Below are 22,387 nucleotides of genomic sequence, written 5' to 3' on the forward strand. Positions count from 1 at the left end.
TCGTTAAATCCGCCACCACCCGACACGGCCAATTAGCACGGGTTTGTTACGTAAACAGAACGTGCAAATTAGTTACTAGTACAGCACTCGTGTATAGTGCAGTGTATAGTGTAGTGTATAGTGTAGTGTGTAGTGTATAGTGTAGTATACTAGTACAGCACTAACTGGTTGTGTGTCGGAGAGTAAACCCACTGCAACATTTACAATTATAGTGTAGTGTATAGTGTTGTGTATAGTGTAGTGTATAATGTAGTATACTAGTACAGCACTAGTGTATAGTGTAATGTATAGTGTAGTGTATAGTGTAGTGTATAGTGTAGTGTATATTGTAGTGTACTAGTACAGCACTACACCGGTTGTGTGTCGGAGAGATCGCCGGTAATTACAACAAGCCGGCATCCTCAGACGACAGCCAGATAACAAGAAGAGACGTCAGTTTAGAATTCGGTAACTAAAAGCAACAACGCTCAATATTTCAAGAGCCCCCCCCCCCCCCCAATGCCAATGTGAACACGAGACGGTGGCTCCTTGATTTAGAAAAAAACGTCACGAAGCCAGCCCTTCTCCAAGAGGCAACAGGCGTCTCCAGGACCCGATCGCACTCGAAGTCGCGGCTGTTGGGAAGAAGCCCAAAGTGGTGCAACGGTGAGCAGCGAGCCAGAGGACGCGCCGGTTCGATTCCATGGCGCGGCAGCTGAAACAATGGGGGAGCGAGTTTCTTAAATCCGCCTCTCCGCTTCTGTCGAGTCAGCGTCGGTACAAATGAATTTCATAGCGGGACCCCGGGGTCCAGAATCAACGGAAGTCAAAATCGTAATTAATGAAGACATTCACGTAGATGAAAAAAAGAAAAAAAAGAACTAAATGAAATCACAGTGATTTAATATAGTTATTTTTTATTATTTTTACTATTATTATTTTTTTTTACCTACGTGACTTTACCGAAAGAACTAAAGAGTATGGATTCCTGCAGTCACGAAAGCTTCAAATCAAGATTGAAGACGTTTTTTGGCGACTCCGTCCCACCGCGCAAATCAATGCCGCGACCCACCAGAAATCTATCCTCTCGTTCTTCCCCAAGCACCCGTCGTTGCCAAAATTGCCGTAGTCACAAACAAAACTTTGAAACTTTGATTAGCGCATCGTGCAGAGCTCGTCGAGAGGAACAGATCGCCGTGTCGTTCGCCTTCAACAGACATGAAACGACGTCGCAATGAAGTTTACGCGAGAGCCGGGGGCTTGTGGGACCCCGGGGTCCAGCTGTGGCTACGCCGCAGTTGAACGATCGGCGGGGTCAGGCGCGGTGGGGCAAGGTGTGGGTAACCGCGTCTTCACAACGCATCTCGCCAGACGGAAAGAAACATTCGGAGGGTCACGCAGGTAAAACATTTTAATAAATTAAATCACGACGTTTCGGAGGCAACACAAGCTTCCGTCTTCAGGTGGAACCGTCACAGCTGTGACTTAATTTATTTAAATTTTTTACCCACGTGACTTTACCGAAAAAACCAAAGAGTATGAATCCTTGCAGTCACGAAAACTTCAAATCTAGAATTCTGAGGGTCTCTCTGGAGATCACTCCAGCGTAGGTCCACGTCCACTTGCAGTGGTGCGGGCAAGGTAATTGCAGGACTGCGCCTTTGCCTTCAGCTTAAGCAACTGCTGCTCATACAACAACAACGTTGAGGCTGATAAAGGACAGCAGTTTCCCCTAAGAACAAAAGTTCGACTTTCTGTAAACGCATACGGTGTCCAGTGCAGCGCGACTCGCGTTGCTACTTATTTTTAAAAATGGATTTCAAAAGTAACCCGTGCCGTATGTTATTGTTGCTAACCGGCGAGAATTTACGAGCAATCAACGCCAACTGTGCAAGAAGCTCGGCCCATGATGGATGGTTATTTATGGAGCATTAGTTCCTATTACTGTGATGGACATCCGTAATTACACTGCTGCCAGCTACGGGTAGGTTTTTTTTTGGGGTTCAAATTGTTTTGGTTGCAGTTTGCAACTCAACTGGGGAGCGGTAGTGTAGCGGTTAGCGTGCTGCGCTACAAATCTGGCGACCCGGGTTCGATTCCCGCTCAAGGCCAACACCAGTGACAATTACCTGAACTGGTTATGGGCGTCCTCTAGGTCTACTCAGTTTAATACGTGCACTTGGTGCGATGTGTGTAAATATCGCCACTGGGGAGACAAAAGCGGCCGGGCGTGGTGCTGACCACCCACAACCCTTGTGTTCCGCGCCGATCTTCATAGATGCTACTCGCTAACAGCACTCGCCCCAAAAGGCTGTTAAGGCGACACGGGGAAATCTTTGTCTTTTGCCAGCGTCAGAGTTCCAATTTGTCAAATTTGTAAAAAATAATAATAATTAGACCGCAATTTACTCAATTGAGATCACTCACAGCAGCAGCAATCCCCACCCCCCGCTCCCTACTGGCAGACGGATGCACCACCACCCTCCACCACCACCCCACCAACTAATACCGACCGCCACCCACACCATCACCACCCCCCACCACACCCACCACCACCCCCCACCACCACCACCACCCCCTCCACCACCACCACCACCCCCCACCACCACCCCTCACCACCCACACCAACCCCCACCACCCCACCACCCCCCACCACCCCCACCACCACCCCCTACCACCCCCACCACCCCCAACCATCCCCACCACCCACCACCACCCCCACCACCGCACCAGCCCCCACCACCACCCACCACCATAATCCCCACCACCCCCCACCACCACCCCCGATCACCCCCACCACCATCACCCCCACCACCGCCCACCACCACCCCCCACCACCACCCCCCACTACCCCCACCACTCCAGAGGTCTCTCTTGACCTCCCTCTATCGTGACCTCGTGATGGTTATGCTCAATACAATTGACAAACTTTTAAATAAACACGCTATCCGCGTGTAACGGCCAAAACACAGCCGATTCCTAGTCACGTGTACATTAGACGACTGGAAATGCACATCAAGATCAGAATGTTTATTTAAACTGGAGGAGGAATCCGATGAGCTATGAAGCGCTTTTTCACAGCTGTCCAGGAGCGGCAGGTCGCGATACAAAACAGCAAATACAACTTCACACGTCGAATTGCACTGCCAATTGTCACATTTAACTATTAACTATTTGGAACTATTTTTCATTTTACCACGTAAGGCTCACTGAGATTTAATCGGGTTTTTTTCAGAAGCGACCTGGCCACAAATGATAGCTCGACGGAGTGGCTTATCGCGTGGAAATGTATAGCAGCAGACAACTACTATGAACGCGTGTTTATAAACGTGGAGGGGAATGAAACAGACCCAGAAAAAATTCCACACGACCACGGGGAGAACATGCAAATTCCAAATATACAGCAGGCGTCAGGGTCGAACCCACGACCTCCTGCTTACCAGGTGAGGTAGTTAACATCTCGCCACCGCGGTGCCCCGATAATAATCTGAGCAAATTTCAGAATTTAATCTGAATTCCTGAATGGTGTCCTGAAGATGCTGGACGCAGCTTCAAGCGAAACGTCACGAATCTAATCGCCGCTCAATCCAGCTGTGAACGTTGTTCCTTAACTTTGCCTGTGAGCCGAAACGAATTAATTTCTCTGGCTATGTCGGGTGGTGGGGGGTGTTACAACACAACTGTGGCCAGATCATCACGTTGCCTCAAGAAATGATCAATTACGGATCGCGTATTTAAAGGTTTTTGCAACGTAGGTGCAGAATGCACCGTCTTGTTTTGCCCACCCACGTGATTGACGTCACGTGGGCCCCGACGTTCCTCAACCCCCTCGATGAGTGAGGAATCCCTGCTGGGCCCCGAGTGGCATTCAGATGCCTTCATGATTGTGACGTCAGCGTATCTTCGTGGCTTGGTTCCGGCTCGGCAATGGAAAAACAGCCGGCAATGGAATCATGCCGCCCAGCGCGAGCGAGAAGATTTCGTCGGTTGAGAAATCGGACGCGGATGTCGTGTTGCTCTCCGCCTGGCCAGTGTATCCGCACCGCCGAGTGAGCCCCGGCCGTCTCGGCGCACGATCCACCCCGCACCCTCCGCCCGGCCTCCAGTGGCCTCCTGCTCCTCCTCATCGAGCCCTGAGCCTCTCGAGCCAGACTCGGCCAACGTCACCTGGAACGCGCTCCCTCCATCGACTCACACAGAGACTCATTGACTCACACAGAGACTCATAGACTCACAAAGAGACCCATAGACTCACATAGAGTCCCATAGACTCACATAGAGTCCCATAGATTCACACAGAGACCCATAGACTCACACAGATACCCATAGACTCACACAGAGACCCATAGACTCACACAGAGTCCCATAGACTCACACAGAGACCCATAGACTCACACAGATACCCATAGACTCACACAGAGACCCATAGACTCACACAGAGACCCATAGACTCACACAGAGACCCACAGACTCACACAAATACGCATAGACTCACACAGAGACCCATAGACTCACACAGATACTCATAGGTTCACACAGAGACCCATAGACTCATACAGAGACCCATAGACTCACACAGAGACCCTGTCGCAGCTCCAGCAGTGTGAAAGTCACTGAACCCTCTCTCTCTGTAATTGAATTCCCCACGCCTGGATGCGCCTCTATAGAAGTCCAATGTGTGCGCGGTACAAACGTCAAGATGAAAGACGTTGTTCTGTGATTATCTTGACAAGCGCTCGGCCTCGGTGTACTTTGGGAAAGAAGACAGGAACAGAACGCGCAGTAGAACCCCGATTTAAACTAAAACTCAACTATTTGATTATTTTATTTGACCAGGTGAGGCCCACTGAGCAATGTAGCTCTTTTTCAGAAGCGATTTACGGGGTTTGTAGTTGGAGGTGGTGGTGGTGGTAGTTGGAGGTGGTGGTAGTTGTAGGTGGTGGTGGTGGTAGTTGGAGGTGGTGGTGGTGGTTGGAGGTGGTGGTGGTGGTGGTGGTAGTTGGAGGTGGTGGTGGTGGTGGTGGTAGTTGGAGGTGGTGGTAGTTGTAGTAGGTGGTGGTGGTAGTTGGAGGTGGTGGTGGTGGTAGTTGTAGGTGGTGGTGGTGGTGGTAGTTGGAGGTGGTGGTGGTAGTTGGAGGTGGTGGTGGTAGTTGTAGGTGGTGGTGGTGGTAGTTGGAGGTGGTGGTGGTGGTGGTGGTAGTTGTAGGTGGAGGTGGTGGTGGTAGTTGGAGGTGGTGGTGGTGGTAGTTGTAGGTGGAGGTGGTGGTGGTAGTTATAGGTGGAGGTGGTGGTGGTAGTTGGAGGTGGTGGTGGTGGTAGTTGGAGGTGGTGGTGGTGGTAGTAGTAGGTGGTGGTGGTGGTAGTAGGTGGTGGTGGTAGTAGTAGGTGGTGGTGGTGGTAGTTGGAGGTGGTGGTGGTGGTAGTTGTAGGTGGTGGTGGTGGTGGTAGTTGGAGGTGGTGGTGATGGTGGTGGTAGTTGGAGGTGGTGGTGGTAGTTGTAGGTGGTGGTGGTGGTGGTGGTAGTTGTAGGTGGAGGTGGTGGTGGTAGTTGGAGGTGGTGGTGGTGGTAGTTGGAGGTGGTGGTGGTGGTAGTTGGAGGTGGTGGTGGTGGTAGTTGGAGGTGGTGGTGGTGGTGGTAGTTGTAGGTGGTGGTGGTGGTGGTAGTTGGAGGTGGTGGTGGTGGTAGTTGGAGGTGGTGGTGGTGGTAGTAGTAGGTGGTGGTGGTGGTAGTTCGAGGTGGTGGTGGTGGTGGTGGATGCGAAAGGGTGAGAGGCGACGGAGAACGGGAAAGGGACGGACGGACGATGCCGGCAGGCGACGCTAATCACGAGTCGCGGGCAGTCGCCGGTGTCCGTAATAAAGTGACGACGTAGTCGCGAAACGTCGTAAGAAAGCGAGGGGTGGTGTGGGGTGTGGGGCTGCGAGACGTAAACCCGGGGTCACGACTGCTCACGACGCTGAGGCACGCGGCGGCGGCGGTGCAGACTGAACAGCAGCAGCAGCAGCGGGCAGCGCCGCGGTGTGCAGAGGCCTGCGGCCACAAGGAGCGCATCGAGGCTGTGTGTCTGTGTCCAATTACCGTGGTCCCCCCCCACACACCCACCACGTCCACCAGGTCCCACAACGCCCCACTATAGCCCCCACACCCATCCCACCACACCCCCAATAGCCCCCCACCTCACCTCCAATAGCCCCCCCCCCGCCCCCACTCATCCACCGCACCCCAGCCCCCCAATAGCCGCCCCCCCCCCCCCCCACAACCCACCCACCACACGCAGTGCCGAGCCTGCCAGCAACAACAGGAACCAACCCCTTCCCATTGAGCGCCCTTTGCCCAGCTCGCTCCCAATTCGCCTCGCAGCAGCAGCAGCGGCAGCAGCAGCAGCAGCGGCGGCAGCAGCAGCAGCAGCTTGGCGGGGCAGCTCTGATTAGGGCGAGAAGCTGTTCCCCTTGGCTCCGAGCCGAGCCTGCTCCGGGCTAGCGGGCATTCCTCAACTTCCACAATCGCTCAGGCATCCTGGGGGGGTGCGTGCGAGGGGGGGGGGGGGGTTCGTCCGTACCTAGGTGCACGCTGTGTCAAAACATCGCCACTCGGGGGGAGACAAAGGCGGACCCGGCGTGGTGTTGGCCGCCCAGCCGCTCACGTGCCCGCCTTCATAGGTGCTCGCTAACAGCACTTGCCCCAACAGTCTGTTAATGCTATAGGAGTGATATTTACACAGCACTTGCCCCAACGGTCTGCTAAGGCTATAGCGGTGATCTTTGTCCATATGCAGCATTTGCCCCAACAGTCTGTTAAGGCTACACTGGGGATCTTTGTCTTTGTACTTCTTGAACGAGTACCTGGTGCCGTGGATAAACGTTAGCATTTGGGGAGACAAAGGCGGACCCGGCGTGGTGCTTGCCGCTCACTCGCTCGTGTGCCGTACCGGCCTTCGTAGGTGCACGCTAACAACACTTGCCCCAACAGCCTGTTAACGGCTATACGGGGCATCTTTGTCTTTGTGCGTGTGTGTGTGTGAGTAGTGGTCAAACTTAAACTATAGAAGTGCCGGTCTGAAAACGAACCGTCCTGTAGTCCACGTGCCCTTGCCCAAAACGTCTCGCCAGGCTATACGGGGGTATTTTGCCTTGTGTGCGAATCCCAGCAAGGTGGCAGAGCGGGGGGCACAGCTGATGGATCTGCCAGTCAACCTGTGACCTCCCGTCCGTCGCGTGACCTCCTGTCAGCGAGCTTTCAACACCTGACGTGACCTTGTCGTGCACCTAGCCTGGCACAAGCTCTGTGGTGACGCCACCGCCACTTGGTGGTGAATGGTGGCTGATGTTGAGTGTGTGCAGTAGACGAAGAACTTCGTGGTGGGCTGGTCGTGGCGGTTGGCGCGCTGCGATACGAGCCTGGCCACCCGAGTTGGATTCCCGCTGAGTGAACGTCGATGACGAATATCTGAACCGGTCCCGGGCCTCTCCCTATAAAGCATCAGCGCTGGGGAGACAAAGGCGACCGGGCGTGGTGCTGGCCAAACAACACCTCGTGTGTTGTTTCGGCCTTCATAGCTGCTCACAAACGACATCTTCCACAAGTCTTTCAAACGCTATATGGGGGATATTTTGTCTTTTTTGTGCGAGTGTCCACTTCAGCATTTGTTTCGTGCTGTGGTTGTCCCACCTGATGACGGACGCTTGTGTTGCGCCCGAAACGTCGTGATTCATTATTTTATTTCTATTATTATTTCTGTCATTTTATTATTTATTTTTATTATTTATTTTAAATTTTTACCTACGTGACTTTACCGAAAAAACCTAAGAGTACGAATGTTAAATTCTCACCAACAGCACTTGCTCCGACAGCCTCCATGGGAGACCTTTGTCTGTGTGTGCAATACGGAAACTTTCCCCATGATAACAATGTGGAATTGGTTTCATTGATTGGAGCACGCAGCTCACATTTAAAAGCTGTCAATCAAAATCCGAGTCTCGGGTCTCCACTCAAATGCGTCACTCCGGCGTAGATAAAAAAAAAACAAATACAGCCCTGCTCATATTCAACAGCATCTCTCCTGCATAGTGCACCTGCCATAGGAATGTGGAATTTCCACCATTGGCTCGTGGCCACCAACGGAGGATGATGACCGCCCGCACAGCTGGTCCGGAGCTCCGACTCGGCAGCAAGACCAGGTTGACCTCTCCCCCCTACCGGGAGGTCAAACTCGGCGGCTGCCAACTCACTGGTCACGCCCGCCGCCGCGAGTCTGCAAGCGGCCTTCTCCCCACCCACCTCCTCGCTATATTTAGCCGACGTTGTTTTGCTGCTGCCCGCCGTTGTGTGCGCATGGCATCCCCCCCCACTCCCCCGCCTCCACCACTACCACCATCATCATCACCGCCCCCGTAGCCCGAGGGACGCGTTCGAACCGGAGACGTTTCACCGTCGACTTGCCGCTGCCTCTTCGCCCGCAGCGCTCTGGTGGCGGCTGCCTCCTCCGTCTCCAATGGGGAGGATCGGTGCGGTGCGGTGCGGTGGAGTTGGGTGCGGTGCGGTGGGGGTTGCAATGTGCGCCTGCTGGACTTGGGAAAGTCCGGAGATGGCCGCTTAGATGCAATCTGACACGCAGCTGTAGTCGTCGTAGGCTTGTGCGACCAGTAACACATTGTCCTGCGGAGGGAGCTGGTAGGAACGTTGGGTTGCTCGGTCAATGGCCAGGGTCAACGGCGGGCGTGGTGTATTCCGCAAATATGCCCGACTGTGAGGGCGGGCACAAGCCGGCGTGAGTAGGTTAAACGTTGAGTTTTATAAGGGCACCACGGGGTGACCAGCCCCTCCCCACCTAGCCCCACCCCTCCCACCCCCCAACCAGCCCTCCCTCCCCACCCAGCCCCTCCCCACCCAGCCCCTCTTCACCCTCCCCACCCAGCTCCTCCCCACCCTCCCATCCTCACCCAGCCCGTCCCTCCACACCCAGCCCCTCCCTGCACGACGGACGGACACAATAATCCCCTGTGGGCTGGTGTAACCAGGAGGTTTCTACCAGTATTATATCCATAATATCGAGTATTTTTTTCGTGGGTTAGATCGCGTAAACTATAAATGTGTCGTTCAACCCGCCACCACCCGACGCGGCCAATCGGCAAGGTTTGTCGTGTAAACAAAAAGTGCCAATTAGTTTCTAGTCCAGCACCCCGGTGTGCCGGAGAGTAAACACACGCACGGGGGATGTGGCGGGTTTAACGACACATTCACAACCAACGCGATCTCACCCCCAAAAAACCCCTTCGACTATAACAGATTCACTCTCCCGGGGCGGCAGCTGAAAGAATTGTCGGGGCAAGTTGCTGAAATCTCACCCTGCTATGGGGACGGGCGCAGGCGCGTAAACACGTGGACCCGCTCCTGCTAACGATGTCGCATGACGTCTGTGGGCCACTGCAGAACTTGAGGCTCGTCGCCCAACGTACAATGCGGAGTATTCATAGAGCGTCATTCCACTTCTTCCGTGGAAGAGTAGGCCAACATTACTCTCGAGAGCTCCCTTCAGTGGAGAGCCTTCCGCCAGCAGTGGAGTGTGCAAGCCATTGCAGGGCTTGCGCCTTTGCTCTTTCATAAAACACAGTGCGGCGTGGTCCAGATGTCTTGTGCCCCCCCCCCCCCCATTTAATTCTCAAAAGTGTCATATATTTGAAGTAAGGTTTATTTAAAACAGAAATGGGGTAAATCGATTGGGGGGGGGGGTCACAGGACGTTTCAATATGGGCAAGAGGCCGTCCATAAATGACGTCATGCGATTTTCGACGATTTTCGACCCCCCCCCCCTCGCCACACGACGTCACAAAAAGTCAGACCCCCCCTCAAATATGACGTCACAAAGCTCTGCCCCCCCCCCCCCCAAAAAAAAAAACATGCTTCAAATCGCTTTAAAATATTGTCATTGTAGTGCGTATTTAATGTTGTAGGAGAAAACATTTATTAAAACGTCTATTTAATTAAGTAGAACGTGTTGTCTATATTTATTTAAAGTTGCGCATTTTGATGTGACATCACATTTCTCACCCCCCCCCCTCGTCACAAATCGTCACAAATGTCTGACCCCCCCCCCCCCCCCCAGGTGCGTGACGTCATTTATGGACGGCCCCCAACACGTGTTTTTTTTAAACCCTTTTGATCGTGTTTCTCCCTTGTGATGGGACTTTGTAGAACGAACGTTGAGATGTATAAAGGCACGTGGTGACCAACGAGCTGTGAATTGGTTTGTACCAGGGCACTGCTAAGGGGTGGACAGGCGTGGATTTTATTCAAAGGCAAACGCGAATGTGGCTCTTGTTGTGCTGTAAAAAAAGTTGCCCACCCCCCATTGCTCTAAGCGTGTTGTTGTGTTGTCAACCCCCCCACCACCACCAGCAGCCTCGCACCTCACCCCGACCGAGTGGAGTCCGGGAGCCGAAGCAGCAGCGACGGCGTCTGCCCTGCCGCTGGGGAGCATCGCAGAGGGCGAGGTGATGTTACAGGTAGAGTACAGGTGATGTTACAGGTAGAGTACAGGTGATGTTACAGGTAGAGTACAGGTGGTGTTACAGGTAGAGTACAGGTGATGTTACAGGTAGAGTACAGGTGGTGTTGCAGGTACAGTACAGGTGATGTTGCAGGTACAGTACAGGTGGTGTTGCAGGTAGAGTACAGGTGGTGTTGCAGGTAGAGTACAGGTGGTGTTACAGGTGCAGGGCAGGTGGTGTTACAGGTAGAGTACAGGTGATGTTACGGGTAGAGTACAGGTGATGTTACAGGTACAGTACAGGTGATGTTGCAGGTAGAGTACAGGTGATATTACAGGTAGAGTACAGGTGGTGTTACAGGTACAGGGCAGGTGGTGTTACAGGTAGAGTACAGGTGGTGTTACAGGTAGAGTACAGGTGGTGTTACAGGTAGAGTGCAGGTGGTGTTACAGGTAGAGTGCAGGTGATGTACAGGTAGAGTACAGGTGGTGTTACAGGTACAGGGCAGGTGGTGTTACAGGTAGAGTACAGGTGGTGTTACAGGTAGAGTACAGGTGATGTTACAGGTAGAGTACAGGTGGTGTTACAGGTACAGGGCAGGTGGTGTTACAGGTAGAGTACAGGTGGTGTTACAGGTAGGGTACAGGTGATGTTGCAGGTAGAGTACAGGTGGTGTTACAGGTAGAGTACAGGTGGTGTTACAGGTAGAGTACAGGTGGTGTTACAGGTACAGTACAGGTGGTGTTACAGGTAGAGTACAGGTGATGTTACAGGTAGAGTACAGGTGGTGTTGCAGGTACAGTACAGGTGATGTTACAGGTAGAGTGCAGGTGGTGTTACAGGTAGAGTACAGGTGGTGTTACAGGTAGAGTGCAGGTGGTGTTACAGGTAGAGTACAGGTGATGTTACAGGTAGAGTACAGGTGGTGTTACAGGTAGAGTACAGGTGGTGTTGCAGGTAGAGTACAGGTGGTGTTACAGGTACAGTGCAGTTGGTGTTACAGGTAGAGTACAGGTGGTGTTACAGGTAGAGTGCAGGTGGTGTTACAGGTACAGTACAGGTGGTGTTACAGGTAGAGTACAGGTGATGTTGCAGGTACAGTACAGGTGATGTTGCAGGTACAGTACAGGTGGTGTTACAGGTAGAGTGCAGGTGATGTTGCAGGTACAGTACAGGTGGTGTTACAGGTAGAGTACAGGTGGTGTTACAGGTAGAGTACAGGTGGTGTTACAGGTAGAGTACAGGTGGTGTTACAGGTAGAGTACAGGTGGTGTTACAAGTAGAGTACAGGTGGTGTTGCAGGTACAGTACAGGTGATTCTAGATTTGAAGCTTTCGTGACTGCAAGGATTCATATTCTTAGGTTTTTTCGGTAAAGTCACGTAGGTAAAATATTTTTAATTAATAAAAGTAAAATGAAACTAAATAAAAAAAATCACGACGTTTCGGAAGCAACACAAGCCTCCGTCTTCAGGTGGAACCGTCACAGCCACGACAGCTCTATCAAGTAAATGAGAGATCACAAGAAATACCACCCCGTATATATAATGGTTGAGGGGGGAAGGGCCAGGAACGGCACACTTTTTATTAATATGGTAAGGTGAGGCTTAAGACTAAGAATAGACAGCATAACAAAGGACTGAGCCTTTGTTATGGAGAGGTGCGGTTTGTAACTAACACCTAGCATACATAACAAAAGTGTGAAAAAAGAAAGCAAGTAAAAACTAAAACTGGTAAAACAAAAAACTGGCTGTCTATCAATAACCTGTAATAGTTGTCTGTCAAATAAGATGGTCCAAATAAGTGTAGTTACATCTTTTTTGCATGGTTAATCACATCTTTCCAATGATTACTCAGTTTGTAACCCTCATCACGGTTGAAATTATGTCTGTGTTTGTATAGTTGTATGGCTTCGTGTACAAACCTTTGATGGTAGCCAGGAGGTTTGCAGAGCACCTTGGTCTCGGAAAAGACAATTTCATGAGAGCCCACAGAGTCGTAGCAATGATCGGCAACAGCCGAAAAATCAGTTCTGCCGTGTTTCAGATCTGACTTGTGCTCGCGGACACGATCAGAAACATGACGTTTCGTTTCTCCAATGTAGCAATCACCACAAATGCAACTCAATTTGTAGACTCCAGGATACTGTAAGTCAGGAACGACATCCTTCACAGATGGAATCAGATCACGGATTTTATGCACTGTACTGAATCGGACTTGGATCTTATGTTTGTTTAGAATTTTGGAGATATTTTTGGTCACGCCTGCTATGTATGGTAACGTGATAGTTTTGGTCGGAGTTTCATGTGGCTGTTTCTGTATGGTGGGAGAAACAGCTTGGCGTATGGTGCGGTCAGAGTATCTGTTCATCCTGAGGGCCCGATGTACATGTCTTAATTCGCCGGCCAGATGGTGTTGGTCAGAAATGCCATGGGCTCTGTGGTATAGCGTTTTGATGAGAGGATTCTTTTGAGATGGGTGGTGGTGGGAATCCGGTTTCTCGAGACACTGGCCTTCCTCAAGAGATGCCGAGATAACAAGGTAATACCCATCGCTTTCACACTCACATCCGCTGCTGTGTCCTTACCGAACTCTAAACAGATCTTATTTAAAGCTAGCCTATCACTAATCTCGGAGAGAATAAGGTTACTCCGATCTGAACTCGATGATTTAGACAAGACTCTCTTACAAACACATTTAATGTTAACACAAAAAATGTCACCTTCCGATTGGAACCACGTTGATAACATGACTTCTGCTTCTGCTGACTCAATGTCAGCCAAATGCAAAGCTAACCTGATTTCTAAATTCAACCTCCTACCCAAAAAGAAACCAGAGCCACACATTACAAAGCTGAATGTTAACAAGACCGTGATTAATCTAAAAACGGTACTGGCCAAAGGACTAAATTTCGCCGTCACCCCTAATATATACCAGTAGAGGATGTCATTTCTCAGATTGATGTAGCCCTCAGAGGCATAGGACACATCCATGCGGATGTAGCAAGAGCTGAAATAGCTACTATTCTTAAGAATGCTAAGAAACCCACTAGTAACATCAGCAAAAACGAACGCTCTGAACTCGCGAACCTAAAAAAGAGAGATGATATAGTCATCTTCTCGGCAGACGAGGGCAATGCCACGGTCATCATGGATAAAGATTCATACAACAACAAAATCCTGGACCTACTTAATGATGGGAGTTACTCCAAAAGTAAAAACGATCCCACTAAAAGCCTAACGACAAAAACCAACAGCATCATCACGAGTTCGACTTCCCTAATCGAACCAAGCAAACGTCCCTCTCTAAAACCATCGGCGGCAAGACCTCCCAGACTCTATGGTCTTCCCAAGATCCATAAAGAAGGCACCCCGCTACGACCCATTGTGTCGACTATAAACTCTCCTACTTACAAACTATCCCGGTTTCTATCAGATACTCTGCTTCCCTTCACAGGCAAGACCTCTTCGGCAGTTCTCAACTCAACCCAATTAGTCTCTATGGTTAAGGACAATGCGCGTGGTTCTCAGTGTGCTTGTTGGGCCCAGAGAAGCCGCGGGACGATTTCGCGGCGTTGAATCGTCGCTGCTGACGGCCGGAGTACGTCCACCGCCACTACCACCACCGCCACCACCACCCCCCCACCCAGCTCCCCCCCCCCAGCCCCCCCCCCCCCCACCAGCTCCCGTGAGCGTGTGGCCGACATTTGGAGCGAGCCAATAATGTTGTTGGTGGGAATGATCATTTACATCTATTTCCACTGGGGGAGGTGGGTGCGAGGTGAGGGGGGGGGGGGTTATTAGGATTTCCTGTGGGGTTGTCTTAATTGTTATTAATGAACAGCTGTTAATGAACTGCCAGACTACAAGTCGAGTGTTTTATGCCCAAATCCCAAGGAATTGCTTCTCGAGACAGAGCGAGGGCCGCTAATTACAAGAGACCTCATTGGTGGACGACACCGGGAGGGGTGGACTACACCGAGAGCAGCTCGGTTGTGTCAGTAGCGACTCACAGAATGCGTGCAGGAGAGTGTGCGTGTGTAAGAGGAGCGGTGGCGCAACGGTTAGCGCGCTGCACTACGAACCCGGCGACCCCAGTTCGATTTGCGCTCACGGCCAATAACGGTGACGACTTTGTGCACCAGTCCTGGGCCAAAGGTCCACTGACACCTAAATGGGTCCCTGCAGTGTTCCAAACATCAGCGCAGGGGATACAAAGGCCGTTGGGCTGGCCACCCACAGCGCCCCTTTGGCGTGCCGTGCCGGCCTTCATCGGTGCTGGGTGAACAGCAGGTTGCCGCGCCAAGCGTTACCGGACTGCTACTGGGGAATCTTTGACCAGAGCCGTGTAACTTTCCGGAGCGCCTTACACCGGCACAATTCGGTGGTCGCATCACCGGGCGAGAGGGCCCAGCGCGCTCCTGCTGCCGGGACACCCTTGACCCAGGCGCCGCCGTGGAGACGAAATGGGCGGAACGCGCGAGACGTTGACGTTCGGAGGGAGGGAGTCGGGAGTGAGAGACGGGTTTGCCGTACGGACGTGGAACATCTTTCGCACCCGGCGTGGCCAGTCGTGCTAATCGGAGGTTGCAGAAGAAGTGTCTGCGTCTGTGTGCGTGTGTGCGTATGTGCGTATGTGCGTGTGTGTGTGTGCGTGTGTGCGTGTGTGTGTGCGTGTGTGCGTGTGTGTGTGCGTGTGTGCGTGTGTGTGTGTGCGTGTGTGTGTGTGCGTGTGTGTGTATGTGTGTGTGTGCGTGTGTGTGTGCGTGTGTGTGTATGTGCGTGTGTGTGTGTGCGTGTGTGTGTGCGTGTGTGTGTGTGTGCGTATGTATGTGTGCGTATGTGCGTGTGCGTGTGTGTTTACTATTTAACTCCATCAAAAAAATAACCTGCAGCGCCACACCTATTACCATCATTATGGGAAAAAACGGTGATCCAATCTCCGACCCCCAGGAACAGGTTTGCAGATTTGCTGAACATTTCTGTGAGGTCCTGGGGGAGGGAAAATCCCTCAGCCAGGAAAAAATCGTGGCACAAAGTGGGGATAACCCTGCTGAGGCTGCGGTGCCTCAAATATTGGAAGAGGTCACCCCCTGTGAGTGGCTAGCTGAGGTTCCATCTGTTGAGGAAGTACTGAAGGCGATCCGGAGTCTGAGACTTGCCGATGATTTGGTAATAGCTGCTCATTCAGAGGAGGAGTTGGAGACGCTGCTGCTGAGACTGGAGCGTGCCACTAAGAGGTGGGGCCTTACCATCAGCCCCACCAAAACTAAGCACCTGCCGGGGTATTTTGTACCATCGGACACTCCGCCCCCACAACTCCCAATCGGTGATGGGGCAGTGGTGGAGAGAGTGGAGAGTTTACCATACCTGGGTAGTGTGCTTATGACCGGCTCCAATTTAACAGCAGAGGTCTCACTCCGAATAAGTCGGGCGGCAATATCTTTTCATCGGTTGCGTAACGCTGTGTGGAAGCTACCTGGTCTGTCGCTCCGGACGAAGCTTCAGGTCTTCTCGGCCACAGTCATTCCCTCCCTTCTCTACGCTTGCGAAACGTGGACCCCCCTAATGGAGCATCTTCGCCGGTTGGAAACATTTAGGCTGGCCTGCCTACGATTCATCCTGGGTTTAACCAGGCTGGATTGTGTGAGGAGCTCACAAATCCTTGAAAGATCTGGGCAAAGTCCCATCGGTGAGCTCCTCCGGCAATCAAGGATGCGTTGGCTGGGTCAGGAGCGCGCATGCCCAGCTACCGCATGCCTAAACAGCTTTTGTTCGGCCGGATCGAGGGGGCTAAACGGGCGCGGCACGGGCTAGAGAAGAGATGGAGTGATGTGGTACAGGAGGACGTGGAGCTGAGTGGACTTGCCGATGACTGGTACCAGCAGTGTCAAGATCGACCTCTGTAGAGGAGGCTCGTGAAGGACGCTACTGGGCAGTTGGAGGCAGTCGCCCTCCAACAGCAACGGAGGGCGGAGGAGCGACGCTCACAACAACGAGTGGAGCGCCGGGTGGCTAAATCACAACAAGTTTGTACAGTAGGGGGCACAGGTGGTGCATCAGCCAGTCATCTCGGTCATCTCAGTCAGTTGACCCGTGGCACCTGCTGGGTCTGCCCCGTGACCTCCTGCCAGCGGGCTTTCGACACTTCACGTGGCCTCAAGGGTGCACTTGGCCTGGCACAAGCGTAGTGGTGACGTCACCGCCACTTAGTGGCGAATGGCGGTTATTGTTGTGCGTGTGTGTGTATGTGCGTGTATGTGTGTGTATGTGTGTGTATGTGTGTGTGTGCGTGTTGAATCCATGGGGAGCGGTAGTGTCGTGGTTAGCGCGCTGCGCTACGAACCTGGCAAAACCGAGTTCGATTCCCGTTCACGGCCAACACCGGACATGATTATCTTAACCGGTCCTGGGCCTCCCCTAGGTCGACTCAGCCTCAAATGAGTACCTGGTGCGGTGTGTCAAAACATTGGCAATAGGGAGACAAAGGCAGCCGGGCGTGGTGTTGGCCACCCACCCCCTCGTGTGCGGTGCCGGCCTTCATAGGTGCTCGCGAACAGCGCTTACCCCAACGATCTCTTCAGGTTATACGGGGGATCTTTGTCTTTTTATTGAACTTCTTTTGCACCGTACGTAGCCAAACGTGCTAATCGGAGGTGCGGGGCGAAGGACAACAACACTAAACACAAAAAGCAGTTCTAAAGAAACTAGTTTCCAATGGGGATGATTTAAGAGTGCACAACTCCAGCGGCTTGCTAACATGGGAAGGAAGAGCGTTCCAGACGGCCGCAGGAGCGCATCTGAAAGCGCCGCGCGACGCGGTGACCGCCGCCTTTGTTCGATTGCCAGCAGCCAAAAGCTGCCGCTGCTACTTGCTGCTGCAGCTACTGCTACCGCTGCTGCAGCTACTGCTACCGCTGCTGCAGCTACTGCTACTGCTGCTGCTGCTACTGCTACTGCTGCTACTGCTGCTGCAGCTACTGCTACCGCTGCTGCTGCCGCTGCTACTGCTGCTGCAGCTACTGCTACCGCTGCTGCAGCTACTGCTACTGCTGCTGCAGCTACTGCTACTGCTGCTACTGCTGCTGCAGCTACTGCTACCGCTGCTGCTGCTGCTGCTGCGAGGATGAGCGTAGTTCGCGTGCGACAGCGCCACGAGGTTTGTGTGCCGCGCTATGGAATCTCGCTCCCCGTGGATGGGGTGTTAGGGGCGGTGTCCGGGGGGGGAGGGGGGGGGGGGGTGTTGTGACGGTCTTCACGCGCGGGGGTGGCAGCGGCGGCGACGTCGGGGGCGATGCTGATGGAGGGAGGTGGGCACCTGCGACCCAAGGGATTCACGATACAGGGGGCAGGGAGTGGGGGCAGGGAGTGGGGGCAGGGAGTGGGGGGCGGGGCGGGGCGGGGGAGGTAATCTGGGCCGAGCGCGTGGCGCGCTTCGCCGTGCGCCGCGGAGGGCTCGCGGTTCGAACCCCCAAGGCCGCCCCGGGTCTAATGATTGCGGGTGCATGGCAGGCCACGATACAAAACAACAAATGCAACTTCACACGTGGAATTTCACTGCCAATTGTTACCTTTAACTATTTGCAACTCTTTTTGTTATTTTACCACGTAAGGCTCACTGAGATTTAATAGTTTTTTTTTCAGAATGGACCTTGCCATAAATGACAGCTCAACGAAGGGGCTTATCGTCGCGTGGAAATGTATGGCAGCCAAATACTGTAAACCATCCACGTTTTGTTTTGCCTGGTAAGGCCCCAACTGAGCTGCTGCTACGTCGATCCTTTTCAGAAGCGACCCTGGCAATCACAAATGGGAGCACAACCAAGTGGCTCATCACCATCATCACGTGGACATTTATAGCGGCAGCCAAACACTCCAAACGCGTGGTGACGTTGGTTCTAAACGTGAAAGGGAAAACCCGGAGGTGCTGGAGAATAATCCATGCCACCACGGGGAGCGAGAGAGAGAGGCAAACTCCGGATACAAAGGCATCAGGGTCAGGATCGAACCCACGACCTCCTGTATATCAGGCGAGGTAATTAACATCTCCTAGCCACCGCGGCGCGCCGGAGTTGGCCATTGTGTGACAGATTTGAAAAATGACACCGCAAATGACTTAATTGGGTGAACCCACGTAGCCACGTTGCTCCTGTGCAGACTCTACCCGTCTGTGAAACATAAAGCTCCCTCGTCGCAGCCCTGCGCTATGAGAACGGCGTGAACGCCAGATGGGCTCCATGGCTTGTCGCATTGTTATTGCAGGCGGGGTTGGTGGGTCATGTCGAGATCGCGAGCGACCGACTCCCACGAGCGTGCCAACGAGTCGGTACCGTTGGAGGACGCGTAGCCGTAGTTGGTCGCAGTCTTAGTCTGTGGGGTTTCATTTAGCCGTCAATGTCGAGTCGTTCGATGTGGGTGCGAGGGATGCGCAATTGCACATAAGTCGATTTTTCAACTTGGAGTGAGCTGATGGTCTTAGCCCAGTCTCCAATGACTACACAAAGCAACAACAAAATAATTCGTAAAATTATACTTGATTCTGCGCTTAAATGTGGGCTGAATTCACCACCGCTCACCCTTACACATATACAGAAAGACAAAGATCCCCCGTATAGCCTAAACAGACTGTAGGGGCAGGTGCGGTAGTGTAGCGGTGAGCGCGCTGCACTACGAACCCGGCGACCTGGGTTCGATTTCCGATCACAGTCACTGCTAGTGATGATTATCTGAACCGATCCTGGGCCTCACCTAAGTCGACTCCGCTTCAAATGAGTACCTGGTGCGGTGTGTGAACGTCGCCACTTGGGAGACAAAGGCGGTCGGGCGTGGTGTTGGCCACCCACCCCCTCGTGCGCCGTGCCGGCTTTCATAGGTGCTACTCGCTAACAGCACTTGCCCCTACAGCCTGTTTAAGGCGGTATGGGAGGCGGTGATGTATTGGTTATGTATTGGTTAGCGCACCGCACTACGAATCCGGCGGTCCGGGTTTGATTCCCGTTTACCACCAACAGCAGTGGCTAATATTGGAACTGGTGATGGGACTCCCCTAGGTCGACTCAGCCTCAAGTGCGTGCCTGGTGTGGTGTGTAAATATCAGCACGGGAGAGACAAAGGCGGCCGGGCGTAGTGCTTGCCTGTGTCGCCCTGGCCTTCGGAGCTGCTCTCTCGCAGCACTTGCCCCAGCAGCCTCCTCAGGCGATAGGGGGAAAGGTCTCTGTGCATCTCTTAACGGCATCTTAATCATCCTTCATTATTGATGAGGCTACAAAGGTGTGATCACGCTATTAGCGAGCGCACGATACTACAGTGGTCCATTATGACATTTGGTGGTGGTGGGGGGTGGAGGTGGGTGTGTGGGGGGGGGGCGCGTGGGGGGGGTGGGGGTGGAGGTGGGGGGTGAGGTGGGTGGGTGTGGGGGGGACGCGTGGGGGGTGGAGGGGGGGTTTGGGGGGGGCGCGTGGGGGATGAGGTGGATGTGGGGGGGCGCGTGGGTGGTGAGGTGGGAGGTGAAGTGGGTGTTGGGGGGGTGGAGGGTGGGGGGGTAGAGGGGGGGTGGGGGGCACGTTGGGGGTGGAGGTGGGGGGTTGGAGGGGGGGGTGTGGGGGGGCATGTGGGGGTGGAGGTGGGGGGTGGAGGGGGGGTTGGTGGGGGGCACGTGGGGGGTGGAGTGCTGCCCCGGTATTGGGGGTTCGTTGCGTTGGACGCTCATCAGGCCGCGTCGGACGGAGTCGCCCGGGGAGTTGGAACGCGCGGACGATTGACGCCAGTGGCCCCATAGAAACATGTCCCTGGCCACCTCGTGGCGGAGACGAGTTCTTCCGTCGATCGGGAGGAGGAGGGCGAGAGGAGGAGGAGGTGAATGGAGAGAATAAACAGACGAGGACGAGTGGCCCAGAGGGTCGTGATGGCCATGGCGAGCTGCCGAGCCCGTGCCGATGGGAGCCTGGGTTCGAATCCAGGGTTTGTCATCCACCTGCGCCGCTGGCCACTTGCCCCAACAGTCTGTTAAGGCTGTACGGGGGATCTTGGTCTTGTGTATGTGCGAGTGCGTGGCGGTGTGGAGCGGTCAGCGCGCTGCGCTACTAACCCCGTGACCCGGGTTCGATTCCCACTCGCGGTCAGCACCAGTGACGATTATCTGAACCAGTGCTGGGCCTCCCCTAGGTCGACTCAGCCTCAAATGATTACCTGGTGCGATGTGTACATGTGACCACTGGGGAGACAAAGGCGGGCGGGTGTGGTGCGGACCAACCACCCCGTCGTGGATTAACAGCACTTGCCCCAGCAGTCTGTTAAGGCTATCCACGTGGGATCTTTGTCTCCTGTGTGTTCGGGGGAGGCCAGTAGTGCAATGGTTAACGCACTGCACTACACACCCAGCAACCCGAGTTCGATTCGCGGCCATGGCCAACAACCAGCAGTGACAATCTGAACCGGTCCAGGAGCTGGCACGGTGTGTAAACATCATCGACCTCTGCGTGGTGGTGGCAACGATCACCACACTTCCCCCCTCATGCACTGTGCTGGCCTTTAGAGGTGCTCACTGACACATGCACACCAACAGCCCACACACACCCTCCCCCACAAGGCTAGCGAGTGATTCTGTGAGTGCACCGTACGAAGGTTGCTCGTGCGCGCACATGAGAAATGTGTAAAAAATTAACCCGTAAAAACAAAGATTTTTACTATAAATCCTTTATATGCGTGGCGGCTAGAGTCCTCTCGTCCCCTGGCTTGAGATGGCTGCCACCTATGAGTCATGATTGCCTGCCACAATTAAGCAATTGGTAATTAAATATTTTAAAAAAATCCTAAAAAGTGTAAAAATTTGGAGAAAAAAATTTCCGAAAATTTTTTGTCACGCACAACGAGTCTGTGTGCAAAATGTCAGCTCGATTGGATCACGGGAAGTGGGTTAAAAAACGACCTAAAGATTTGCACGGTCGTAAGCGCGCACGCAAGCAAGCAAGTGAACTTAATATAAAGGATTTAAAAAGTGAAGGAGCAGCCCCTGCAATACGTTCACGCGACTTGCTGGCGGAAGCTCCTCCGCACGAGGGAGCTCTGGAGAGCACCCTCGAGTGGATATTTGGCCTACTCTTCCACACTGCCCAGACATCTTTGAAGCGGTGGGCATACCCACACTCGCGTGGTGGTGTTCCCGTCTAAAATCAATGCTGGGTGGACGGAGGGCGTGGGGCGGATTTCAGAATCCTGCCACCGTCGTTTCAACTGCGGCGCCGGCAGATGGAATCGAGCCGGCGACTTCTGCCGGACGCCGGTTGCAGTTCGATTCCGACGGGCCGCCCTGATTAATACTGCGGCGGTGCTGCTATGTATCAACCGTACGCTGTGATACACATTCCGTGCAGTCCGTGGTGAGGCACGGTCTACACCGCAGTTTACGGATTTGGTAACTGCACAGGAATTATAGATTTGAAGCTTTCGTGACTGGAAAGATTCATACTCTTAGGTTTTTTCGGTAAAGTCACGTAGGTAAAAAATAAAATTAAAATTAATAAAAGTAAAATAAAAAATAAAAAATCACGACGTTTCGGAGGCAACACAAGCTTCCGTCTTCAGGTGGAACCGTCACTTGATACAGCTATCGTGCTGTGACGGTTCCACCTGAAGACGGAAGCTTGTGTTGCCTCCGAAACGTCGTGATTTTTTTATTTACTTTTATTAATTTTAATGTTATTTTTTACCTACGTGACTTTACCGAAAACACCTAAGAGTATGCACAGGTATTGTCGCCTTCTCCGGCAAAAACCAAAACGTAAAGCTAAACCACTGTGCCACGCTACATTTAACTTTTATTGTTTTCATTTCACCAGGTAAGGCCCACTGAACTATATAGGTCTCATTCAGAAATGACCTGGCGATCACAAATGATCGTTCGACGAAGTGGCTTATCACGTC

The 22,387-nt window shown here is 53.0% G+C and overlaps 1 protein-coding gene across 1 annotated transcript in view; it reads left to right on the forward strand.

Moving 5' to 3' along the window:
* LOC133352809 (aryl hydrocarbon receptor-like) overlaps nucleotides 1-22,387 on the forward strand; it is a 53,432-nt gene that overhangs the window by 21,598 nt on the left and 9,447 nt on the right. The window contains exon 3 of the mRNA XM_061568731.1: nucleotides 10,379-10,482. Within this exon, the coding sequence (XP_061424715.1) occupies nucleotides 10,379-10,482 (104 nt within the window). The remainder of the gene's footprint in view (nucleotides 1-10,378; nucleotides 10,483-22,387) is intronic.

The sequence above is a fragment of the Lethenteron reissneri genome, chromosome 5 (genome assembly GCF_015708825.2).
Source record: "Lethenteron reissneri isolate LAM-NWPU_2019-01 chromosome 5, ASM1570882v1, whole genome shotgun sequence".
Taxonomy (NCBI): domain Eukaryota; kingdom Metazoa; phylum Chordata; class Hyperoartia; order Petromyzontiformes; family Petromyzontidae; genus Lethenteron; species Lethenteron reissneri.